We start from the raw sequence: 11,784 nt of genomic DNA, 5'->3' as shown, positions 1-11,784 counted from the left end.
CACACCTTTCTGGGCTGTGGCTCACTGGTTTCTGGGCTGTTAGTAGGGAGTGAATGGGGCTGTGTGGTGACCTCTGGACCTTTTTCTCCTTTGGCATCCAGGACTCAGGTTGGAACTTAGGGTCAAAATTGCTCTTCCTTCCTGTTTTCTTGAGGTCCCCGCAGTGTGCAGACACCCCCCACTTAGTGGGAAAGTGGGGGGGGGCTTGGACTTAGTGGGAAAGTGGGGGGCCTTGGCCTGCCCTGTCGGTGCTCTCCCATTCCTATATCTGAAATCTTTTCTTATCCACTGTCCTGGGCTCCCTGCTAACTTCCTGGGCTCCTGTTGGCCCCAGACTCTTAGGTCCCAGGGACATCTGAGCCCTGGAGTGGGAGAAGACAGCTTCTTTAGTTCTCTTCTCCTTGGGTTAAGGTAGGGTCCTATTTACTGTTCAACGGGGTAGCAAAACCAGGGTCAGGATGGAGGGCTCTGTCTTGGCCTTGGAAAAGGAGTAGCAAGAATTTCTCCCATACCCTAAGCCATGTCAGGCACAGCGCTCTACTAACAGTAGGCACTCAAAGTGGTCTGGGGTCCCTGGGCTGCTGAGCCTAGAAGGAAAGGTTGTAAAGTGTCCAGTTCTCCCCCTTAAGGGTAGAGGCTGGAAATGCTCCCTCTTGAGCCAGGAGAGCTGAAAGCCGCCTGGGGTAGCCCATCATAGGGGCTCATGGGAATGACCTAATTGCTCTCTCAGGTCTCTAACCAGAGATAGCATGCAGCTCCACAGCTGGAAGGGAGCCCTCCTGCAGAGTTGAGGTGGTGGGGTGGGGAGAGCTGGGAGAAACAGGATTTCTCTGAGTTTCTCCCTTTTTGTGTTTTGAGTTTTTAGTGCTCTGGACTGGTTTGCAGGTTTTTGAGGTCTGACACCCCTACATCCACTTCAGGTTGAGTGCAGGCATTCTGTGTGTGTGTGTGTGTGTGTTGGGGGGGTGATGACTGAGGATTCAGTAGGACCTGCATGAATTCTACTCTATAATTGAGCAGGTTTTGGGAATGGTTGGTGACTGGTTTTGGTACCCCTGTGTGCCCCCCACCCCCCTTCCATCTCCTCTCAGGGGTCTGCAGCCACCATGGGGGTGGGCAAGAAGACAGGAGGGAGGCACTACCCTCAGCTCCACTGGAGCTCTGGGGGCTACCTTTGCCTCTGCACCCAACCCTTAGGCTGCCACAGCCTTTCAAATGAACAGTCTCCCTCTGTCCATCTCCCTCTTTGCTTCTGGTTCTCCCTCTCAGGTCCCTGTTGGTTGCCCTTCTCTGATCTGCACTAACCTTCCCTCTCTAGCCAGGCTCCTCAGCTCTCCCTCTTTCTCACACTCCCTCTCACTCTTAGTCACTCTCTGCCTCTTTTTCTCAAGTCCTTTTGTTTCTCGCACATGCCCGTGCTCCCTCACAGGCTCATTTTCTCTCTTCCCTCCCTTCTTCTTCCTGACTTTTCCCAGTGCTTATAAACCCTGCTTAATTGCTTCCTCCTTGGGAAAAATATCAAAATAAAGAAGTGGTGGGGCCAGAGGTATGTTTGCAGGTTCCAGGGCACACCCCAGTCCTGACCATCAGAGGGGAGCTGGAAGGGCCAGTTCAAGACTCCCAGCCTCTTTCCCAAATTGGCACTGGGGCTTCCCAGTGTGGTAGACCCTGGGTGGCAAGAGCTACTGCCTCCTTGGCCTCTCTTGTCCGCTTTGTCTGAGGAGTGCAGGGTGGGGAGGGGGAGGTTGGTCCCACTAGAGGCTGGGAGGAACCAGAGTGTGCGCATGCACTTGGCTGAAGAGCTGTGATGGAAGGTCCTAGGGTCGCCTCCTCCCCCAGTCTCCTCTCCTGAGAGCTTGGGGCAGCCGGCAAACCTCACATTTGAGTCCTCAGGCAAGTCCAGCTGCTGCAGTTCAGTCTCTCAGTCCCGTTTTGACCCCTTCTTGCCCCCCACTCAGGTTCCCCCACCTCCAGGGAGTGGGAATGTGCCTAATATCACATTACACCTCTACAAGGGGGTGGGGGTGGGGGTTCAGCTTGGCATCCGGGACCCTTTGACTCCATTTAGCATGGGTGGGGGCAGCTGCAGACCCCAACCCAGGCTTGCCTGCTACAAGCCAAAGTGTTGTCCCCAGCCCCCTCACAGCTGTTCCAGCTCACAGTCCTGGGGAGGCCAGCTTATGGGGCCCCTAGCCAGGGCGGCTAGGGACCTGACCTCCTCTACTCTGTGGCTGATTGGCCATAGGTGGGGGCCTGAGAGTGATGGGAACCCAGCTCATTGAGTTCCCTGTTACTCTCCCTCTCCACCCCCGCCCTGTGCAGCCAGGCCAAGGCTAGAAGGGCCTGTGAGGCTGTGGTGGGGGCTGAATCAAGGGTTCCCTTTCTCCCCTCAGGCTCTCCATTGCCTCACCAGCTCAGTGGTTGATGATGGGCGGGCCCAGTCTACTACTGTGCATCATGATTTTTGGGGGTTGGGACTAGAGAAAGGGTGGCCAGCCAGGAGGCTGCTGGTTGCCATGGGAACACCAGGTTTGGGGGAGGTTCACCCTGTGATAGGGGAGCTGAGGTGGGGGAATGCTCACCAGCCACATTTGGGGTTCCTTACCCTGTGCCCACAGAAGCCCCTCCTGGGTGTGTTCATCTGGTACTCATTTTGGGTGGGGGTGCTAACAGCCAGCACCGTAAGCTTCTGACTTCTAAATAGCACTGTTCTTGGTATGCTAACAGTTAGGCAGTACCTTGCTACTCACAAGTGCCCTTATATGTGAGCTCATTGGATGTTCCCAACAGCCCTGGGAAGTTGGAACCATAACTATTTCCAAGATGAGGAGGCATACACCTAGAAAAGGGAAGTGACTTGTCTACAGTCAGTCAGTAAGCCTGTAAAAGTAGAGCTGTGCTGTGTACCATTCTGTCTATGCCATTCTGCTGCTGTGGCCTCTACGAGAAATGGGAATTCAAGGTGGAGTTTGGGAAGAGGCACTGGGTCCCTGCCTCTCTGGGTTCCCCTCTCATCTCACAGGTGTGGGTGCATCTGTCCTTGTGATTCAGACCCTGCCTGTGTGGGATGAGCAGTGCTCTGACTTTCTCATTTGACTTTGCTGGGCCTGCCTCTGAGGGCAGCCTGCTCATGTGACCTGAACTAGAGACAGCCAACTCACTACCTGGCACTCTCCCTCCTGAGCTCTGAACAGCACTGTTGCTTCCTCTCTAGTCCAGGAATCTTCCTCTCAGGGACCCCACAGAAAGCAGACAATGAGGAAGGGATGGTTAAGCCCCCAGTGAACCCTAGCATTGGCGAGGTGGGGCAGATAGGAGGTCACAGTCCAGTGTGGGTGTGGAGGTGGCCTCCTCTGGGACTCTCCTGACTTCCCTGTCTCCGACAGTGCTGTGCATGTGCCAGGACCCAGCTGCTGTTCCTGCCCACCCACTCCTGGGCGGGCACTGCTGGGACATGCCAGGCCTGCTCCTGCTGCCTCAGGGGCTGGGTGGAGCTGGGGGAGTGAAAGAGGAGCCTTTAATTTGGGGGCTCCCCACCCTTGCTGGGATGAGAGCTGACTTGAGCTCTGGCTTGGGTTCTGTCCTCCACTGGTCCTACCACCCTGGGGGGTGCAGGCGTGGTGGTGCTGGGGTCACCCAATCAAGACTGTGGCTAGTCTTTCTACTAAACTTGGACTAGCATGGCCTTGAACCAGGCTCTCCCTTTGGCCACTCTCTGACCACAAGTTCCTAGAGCTTGAGGTAATGATGAGGAGAAAAGAAGTGTAGATTTGGTCAAACATGGGCAAGCTTTCTGGGCATAACCCCACACTGCAAACTCTCCCCCCTGGACATTGTATGTGTATGAGTGGAGAGGGGTTCAGCTGGACAAAAGAAGCAGGGGCTAGTTAGCCTCTGATCAGTCCAGGGCCTTGGAGGCTACTACCTAGATCCTTGAGGCTTCTCCTATCCAGAGTTCTTTTTAAGCTGTCATTGGTGGAAGGCTGTGGGAGAGACATGGGCTAGGGTGCAGGGGGAAAGGCAGGCCCCAATGCAGGAACTGAACTGGTCAGGCTGTGTTCCCCAAGTCCTTTTACTCCTTGGGGTGGCTCCATGGGACCCAGGGGCTATCAGATGCTAAGGAGGGAAGGCCTCAGGGGTTACCATGACAACCTGCTTCAGGCTTCCTGCTGGGCCATGTCAATCCCCTTAGTTTCCAGAAAAGGGCTTTGTCTGGGGGTGGCCCCAGGCAGGAAAGCTTGACTTGATAGTGGGGGCAGTAGTGGTTTTTGAAAAGCAGAGGATAAAGACTTTAACTTGGGGACAATCTCTTCCTCCTCCTCTCCTGCCCCTATTCCTAACCTGGTGAGTATGAGACAAGACTTTCAGGGTTCCCCTGTACAATGTGACTAGTGTTGTACATGGCTTCATAACCTCACTCTCTCACAGGCTACATACCCAATCCTTGTGGGCCCTTGCCACTTTCTTGGGCCTCTCATAGACCAAGAATCAGTTTTTCCAGTGGTGGGGGCTCAGAGTCAAGGAAGACAGGTCTCCTCAGGCTCCTCTCCCTTCTGCACTTTAGGGGAAGGTACCTTTCCCTTTGCCAGCTGCTATGCAAATGAACTTATGAATATTTATTAACTCTGTTTACTGAGGTTGAAGTGAGTCTGAGGGGTATTGGGGGCAATAGTCCTCTCTTCTTCTCCTGCCCCCACCCACTATGTAGACATCTGTTTCCTCTATGTCTTTGGGTTCCAGTTAGCTGGAAGCCCTGTGTTCCAATTCCAGGGCTCCAGATCTTGAGTGGCAATGGAAGACTGTGCTCAGGGCAGACAGGACACCCTGGTGAGTAAGCCAGGGCAAGATTATTAGAAAGCTGAGCTGGCCTGTACCCCCTTGCATGCCCTCATTGCTGTCACCTACAGGTAGGGTCTTATTGAGGTGCAGCTGTACAAGGTTTTCTTAGATCAGGGGTCCTCAAACTTTTTAAACAGGGGGCCAGTTCACTGTCCCTCAGACCGTTGGAGGGCCGGACTATAGTTTAAAAAAAAACTATGAACAAATTCCTATGCACACTGCACATATCTTATTTTGAAGTAAAAAAACAAAACGGGAACAAATACAATATTTGTATTTGCATGTGGCCCATGGGCCGTAGTTTGAGGACCCCTGTCTTAGATGCTCTAGGGCAGCTGTGGGCAAACTACGGCCCTCAGGCCGGATCCGGCCCATTTGAAATGAATAAAACTATTGAAAAAAAAAGACTGAAAAAAAAACTATTACCCTTTTATGTAATGATGTTATTTTGAATTTATATTAGTTCACATAAACACTCCATCCATGCTTTTGTTCCAGCTCTCTGGTCCAGTTTAAGAACCCATTGTGGCCCTCGAGTCAAAAAGTTTGCCCACCCCTGCTCTAGGGACTAAGCATCTAAGTCCCGGTTGGCTCTGAGTATCTCCCTTCAATGATAACGTTCATCTTATCATAGCTTCACATAGGGAGCCTGGGCTCAGTGGGTCTAAGCTTCCTTGTGGCTCTAAGGTGTTAGAAGTTGTCTAATCCTGCTATCTGGATGGAACCATTGTGAGGATTGGAAAGTGAAAAATACCTTGGGAAATATAGAGGCTTTGGTGAAACTTCTTGGCTTTTTATGGAACATGGGGTGGGGACATTCTCTCTTAAATGTTTATGTGTTCCCCCATCCCATGCCTGCTTCCTTTCTGGCCCTCTGGGGTACAATAAAGTTAGGTACTAAGGGGGAGTCCTCATGGATTTTACAATCCTGCACAGCAAGATGGCAGGCCCCAGCTTGGTGGAGCTTCACTAGACATGAAGAGAGGGCTGCCTTTCTTCAGGTCCTTCATCTACTTGGTCTAGTTCCCCTACTCGCCTCCTTGGCTGTCATTTTCCTCCCTGGGGTTAGGACACAGAGCTCCCAGATAGCCCTCATACCTCATACCTTGTAGTGCCCACTGTGGAAAGTACCCTCACAAAGTAGAACCATGCTCCTCCACTGTCAACTTTGTTCTCTTGAAGTACTGCCTTCAGCCCTTCATTGTCATTCTGCTAGAAAGTCTGTCCCCAATGAGGTGAAACCCACAGTGCAGGTTGTGAACCTCAATACTTTTTAGTCTGGCCCCAGCTAAGCTTTTCCACCTCTTCCTCTACCAATCACTGGGCCATTCAATGACCTGAGTTTTGTGTCCCAGCCACTGCTGTTCACTCTTTTTAAATTAAATTAAAAATTTTAATTATTTTTAATTTTATTGAATTTATTGGGATGACATTTGTTAATAAAATTACATAGGTTTTAAGTGTAAAATTCTACAGTATATCATCTGTCTATTGTATTGTGTGTTCACCATCCCAAGTCAATGCTCTTCACTCTTGCTGTGTGTTGTCTTCTTATTTGTCACCTAGGATCCACTTCACATGAGCTGTGCTTCCACTCACTGCCTCCAGCTCTTGCTGTTTGAACTACCCCCTCATACACACAAACACACACACACACACACACACACACACACACACACACATATATATATATATATATATATAGAGAGAGAGAGAGAGAGAGAGAGAGAGAGAGAGCGCCTGGTGCTGTCTATTGCTGGAACATGGGCCATTTACTTTTCTGATCCCTACCAGACAGTAAAGTCTTTGATGATGGGGCCACATCTTTTCTTCCTATCCACCCATTCAGGAAACAAGACTGGGCTCTTGGTACTTGGTGTCAGTATCTGGCTGCCTGACTCTTGAAGTTAAACATGTTGAGTGCTTACTGTGTGCTAGATGCTCTGAGTATGCCATTGCATCCAAGGCAGCACAGGCCTGACACCTAGGGAGGAGGGCTCTTTCCACCCCCAGTTTATGAGGGAGGAAACAGAGGCTCAGGAAGAACAGGTAGCACATCCAAGGCTACAGAAATAGTAAAGGCCCTGTCTGTCTAATTTCAAAGTCTGTCTTCTTTCTCCTACATAGTACTACCTAGCTCCCATCTCCAGCCTGCCCAGACTCAGATGTGGCCAAGAGAACACCACTTTTTTACTTTGTGCTTAGGCAAGGATAGAATGATGAGAATAGATGGCCCTGGGCAGCTGCCCTCCCCCTGCTATTCCCAAGTGTCCGGCCTTCTGGAGTAGAAGACCTACCCAGTTCAGATGGCATTTGTTCATCTCCTCTCAGAATCTGGAGCAGAGGCAGTGTGGATGTGGGGGAATTAGAGCACAGATGAAGGAGGTTCCAAGGGCCCTATATTATATGATCTATTGTCTCTGCTTTGGTCCCCTCTCCTCTCTCTGTTCTTAGGAGTGAGACTGGTCAAGTTTGGGGATTCAGACTCTTGCATGATGGGGATGAGATATGTCCAGGTAGGACACTGGGCAGTGGGAGTGGGGAGATCTGTGTGGAGCTGCACCTGGCCTGAGACTGTGCCCATTATCCCTGGGCTCCAGGAGATGCCTGTTCCTATCTCCCCATCATGACCAATATTAGCAAGGATGGGAGAGAAGGTATGGGTCCCAGGCAGGTTGAGTTTCCCCAGCCATTGGCTGGGAGCTGCAGGGGGTAGTGGCTAAAGCATGTGTAGGCGTGTGTGTGTGTGTGTGTGTGTGTGCGCGCGCGCGCGCGTGCACACACACATATATGCGCATGTGTGCAGAGGAGGTGGAAGCAGTGGCTATGAAGGAATGTGAGTGTGATGGTGGTGGGAGGATGATTGGGCTGCCACTTCCAAGGCAGCACAGGCCTGACACCTTGGTACACAGCCCATCAGCCACTTCAACCCCCTGCGGAAATGCCACATTAAGACAAAGGGCTCCCCCAGCTAAGCAGTGCCCCACCCTGCCAAGCAGTCAAAGCCTGGCAGCCTTGCCCATGGGCCACCCCTTCTACTCCCTGTTGGCAATGTGGTTCTCTGTCCTCACTCCCAGCCCCATGATGGAAAAAATACAGAATTCCTCTTCTTTCTATCCCCACTCAGGAGACCCAGCCAGCCCTCATTGTTTGCTCCCCTGGCTTGGGAGATGGCCTGAAAGCCCCAACCCTGAGGCTGACCCTCTCTTCCCTTCTGAGCAGGTTCCTGAGTGGGAAGGGCCTGGTGATCTACCCAAAGATTGGAGACAAGCTGGACATCATCTGTCCCCGAGCAGAAGCAGGGCGGCCCTACGAGTACTACAAGCTGTACCTGGTTCGGCCTGAGCAGGCAGCTGCCTGCAGCACTGTGCTCGACCCCAATGTGCTGGTCACCTGCAACCGGCCAGAGCAGGAAATCCGCTTCACCATCAAGTTCCAGGAGTTCAGCCCCAACTACATGGGCCTGGAGTTCAAGAAGCACCATGATTATTACATTACCTGTGAGTCCCTGCCCATCATGTGGGTGTCTCCTATTCTGTAGCAATGGCTGCCTCTAAGTGAGACTGCACACAGTTAAGGCTCTGCCTGATCTGGTCCTCTTTGAAGACTGGCATGTTCTCCTCCCAGCCTGGCCTTGGAATTCTGCCCCTAATATTCACCAAGGGCCCACTGCCAGCTCTCCTTGGCTCGAGTGGGAGAGTCCAATTTGTGGTGTTCTCTCTCTTATTTTCTTTGCCCACCTAAGATCCAATCTTGGGAAGGGCAGAGTTAGCAAAACTCTTTGGGATCAGCCAGCTGTTTGGCTTTTCTCTTTATGGGAAACTGCCACCCCAAGAGGGGGAAGGACCTTTTTTGCCCAAGGTCACACAGGGAGTTAGGGATGGGATTAGGACTCTAACCCAGTTCTGACCCCCTAATCCAGGATTTCTTCCAGTTTGTGTAGAAGCCTCCCTCAAAATGCCAGTCTCATTGTTTTGCTGCTGAGCAACATTGCCCAATGAGAAGACATATCTTAGTGTCCACTGAGAAAGAAGGGCCAGGGCCTGGTCATGATCAGCACCCTTGGGCAGCGGTAGGGCTTGCTATTCTGTCCCTGTGGGAGGGAAAGAAGTTGAAATGATCACAGGTAGGTGGGGGCTCCTTGCTACTCTCCACCTCCCAGTTCTGTCCTAAAGCAGTACTAGGGTTTCTGGGTAATGTGGGCAGGCCTGTCTCTCCCCCTGATGACACTGGCATCTTGCTGCAGCTACATCCAATGGGAGCCTGGAGGGACTGGAAAACCGGGAGGGAGGTGTGTGCCGCACACGCACCATGAAGATCATCATGAAGGTCGGGCAAGGTGAGTGCCCAGTTTGAGGGCCCCTAGTTAGGCCTTTGCAACAGATGTCTCTGACTGAATGTGAGTGTGTTGGGAGTAGGGGAGGGGGAAGTAGAGTTAAAGTAGCTGAGGTCTGGTATACAGCCCATACTTGGCCGACCTTAGATGAATGAGTCCCTCATGCTGGTGGGGTCCCTTCTCCTCACCTGTCCTCTCTCCACCCACAGACCCCAATGCTGTGACACCTGAGCAGTTGACTACTAGCCCACCCAACAAGGAGGCTGACAACACTATCAAGATGGCCACGCAGGCCCCCGGTAGTCGGGGCTCCCTGGGTGATTCTGACGGCAAGCATGGTAATATATGGGTGTCTCCCAGACTCTGGGACCCAGAGGGCAGAAGCCATTGCCACTGCCCTTTCAGGCCTTGTCTCTGAAGAAAGGCAGGATGGGGCCCAGCCTGAAATCTGCCATGTGTCCTTAACTGTTCCTCCCCTCCCGTTCCCTTCCTCAGAGACTGTGAACCAGGAAGAGAAGAGTGGCCCAGGTGGGAGCGGAGGCAGCAGCGGGGACTCCGATAGCTTCTTCAACTCCAAGGTGGCATTGTTTGCAGCTGTTGGCGCTGGCTGCGTCATCTTCCTGCTTATCATCATCTTCCTGACGGTTCTGCTGCTAAAGCTGCGCAAGCGACACCGCAAGCACACACAGCAGCGGGCACCTGCCCTCTCACTCAGTACCCTGGCCAGTCCTAAGGGGGGCAGTGGCACCGCGGGCACCGAGCCCAGCGACATCATCATCCCCTTACGGACTACAGAAAACAACTACTGCCCCCACTATGAGAAGGTGAGTGGGGACTACGGGCACCCCGTCTACATCGTCCAGGAGATGCCACCCCAGAGCCCAGCGAACATCTACTACAAGGTCTGAGAGCCCGGCACGGCCTCGGGCCCTGAGGGACTGTTGGAGGGGACTGCACCTCTCCTTTCTCTCCATGCCCTTCCCCTTGCCAGCTGTGCCCACCTTTGTATTTAGTTTTGTAGTTTCTTGGCTTTTATAATCCCCCTTTGCCCTGCCCCTAGGCTTTGGAGGGGGTACTCATGCCCCCAGCCCCCATGCTCTTGTGCCTTCCCCCTCTGGCCAGGCCTCTGGGCTCTGTGGGGGCACCCCTTCGAAGAGGGCAGGGTTGGATGCTAATGGACAGTAAGCAGGGAGATGCCCCCCCGGCCCTGCCCTCCTCACTCCCTTTTCCCTTTCCCAGGACTGTTTGTCTGCTATCATCACTGTTTTTAATGTTTTTGTGTTCATTTTTTAGCTGCCAACTCCTTTTCATCTGTTTTTTTTTTTTTTGAAGAAAAATGGAAAAGGCAGCCCCTGCCCAGGCTTTCTGAGCCCAGCTTAGCTAGTACAAGGGTCCAGGGCCAGGGCCAGGATGTGGCCAGCCTGGAAGCAAAGGATGGCCTATCTGATATTTGGGGGTCGGGGAGGCCAGGACTGTTCTTGCCCATGAGGGAAGATGACAGTGCCTTTGGGCAAGGTGTCTCACCCTCCCCTCCTGATCCTTCTGCTACAAAGCTGATCTTGGCAATAGGGTAGTGGCTGCCACCCTTTCTCTCACACACACACACACACACACACACACACACACACACACACAAAATCCCTTCCTTGTGGGATTCTTGGGCATCTCCTGCTTCCCTCACTCTCACGGTAATTAACGTCTTAATTGGCTGTTGCCTGGGGAACAGGAGAGCTGCTACAGGCAGATGACCTAATGGGGGGTGGAGGGAGGTGAGGTGCCCAGGTGGCTATTTGCCCTGCAGAGATGGGAGTTCTACCTTCTCCCCCTCCCCCTCCTGTTCTCTCCTTACATTTGGCCCCCTTTGACCTGGTGGGAGATAGAGGCCCAGGGCAAAGACCTAAGCGGGTATAAGGCCAGGTGGCCTGCTCCTTTTCTGGGCTCTAGCACAGGTGGGTTCCCCCCAAGCCAGCTCTCACTGGCTCCCTAATCTTGGGCTGTGGCCTGGAAAGAGGAAGAAGCTGCCCAGGGTTGGGCCAGCACGCCGTGCACTTTGACCCTGGCTCCTTGCCAGCACGGCTGTTAAAAGACTGCCACTTGAGTGTGCCTTGCAGGCGCTCCCAGAGTGGCCGTGGAAGGAGCTGGGCCTTACACCATCCACCTTCATGCTGCCTCCTGGCCAGTTGCCTACCCTAGTGCCAGGTGGGAGAGAGGGGGCGGAACAGCCAGTCCCTTCCAGGTGGCAGTCGGAAAGCGTTTTGTTTTTGTTTCTGTTGCCATTGTGTAAATACTAGTCTTTTTTGGAAAAAAAAATAATGTAAAGATGTTTTGTATAAACTCTGAATTATTTTCTTGTTGCTTTTTTCTTAGAAAAAAATGAGAACTAAAAAAAAATTAACCACATGGAGATGGGTGTAAAATGGTGTCATGATGTTGGGGGATGAAGTGTGAATGTATATGTATGAGTGAGTATGAGAGAGAGAGAGAGAGAGAGAGAGAGAGAGAGAGAGAGAGAGAGAGTGTTCTTGTGCCAGAAACCAAAAACAAACACGGTGGGTGATCTGGGCAAGTATGGGAAGAGGGTGGCTGTCCTAGTGGAGTAAGGTGTCTCA

General features: G+C 52.5%; 1 protein-coding gene across 3 annotated transcripts in view; it reads left to right on the top strand.

Moving 5' to 3' along the window:
* EFNB1 (ephrin-B1) overlaps positions 1 to 11,473 on the top strand; it is a 13,170-nt gene extending 1,697 nt beyond the window's left edge. Inside the window, exons 1-5 of one of the 3 annotated variants that reach the window (XM_015565069.1) lie at positions 7,283 to 7,355; positions 8,062 to 8,339; positions 9,086 to 9,178; positions 9,385 to 9,513; positions 9,671 to 10,454. In XM_015565069.1, coding sequence (XP_015420555.1) covers positions 7,348 to 7,355; positions 8,062 to 8,339; positions 9,086 to 9,178; positions 9,385 to 9,513; positions 9,671 to 10,083 — 921 coding nt within the window. In that variant the 5' untranslated portion in view covers positions 7,283 to 7,347 and the 3' untranslated portion in view covers positions 10,084 to 10,454. Of the gene's footprint in view, positions 1 to 7,282; positions 7,356 to 8,061; positions 8,340 to 9,085; positions 9,179 to 9,384; positions 9,514 to 9,670 lie in introns of those variants that run through there. The other 2 variants (XM_006765355.1, XM_015565068.1) reach the window with 2 other exon arrangements.
* The last annotated feature ends 311 nt before the right edge of the window (positions 11,474 to 11,784 follow it).

This window comes from Myotis davidii, unplaced genomic scaffold (assembly GCF_000327345.1).
Source record: "Myotis davidii unplaced genomic scaffold, ASM32734v1 scaffold1520, whole genome shotgun sequence".
Classification (NCBI taxonomy): Eukaryota; Metazoa; Chordata; class Mammalia; order Chiroptera; family Vespertilionidae; genus Myotis; species Myotis davidii.
The sequence above is the reverse complement of the archived record's forward strand: the minus strand, read 5'-3'. Positions and strand labels throughout refer to the sequence as shown.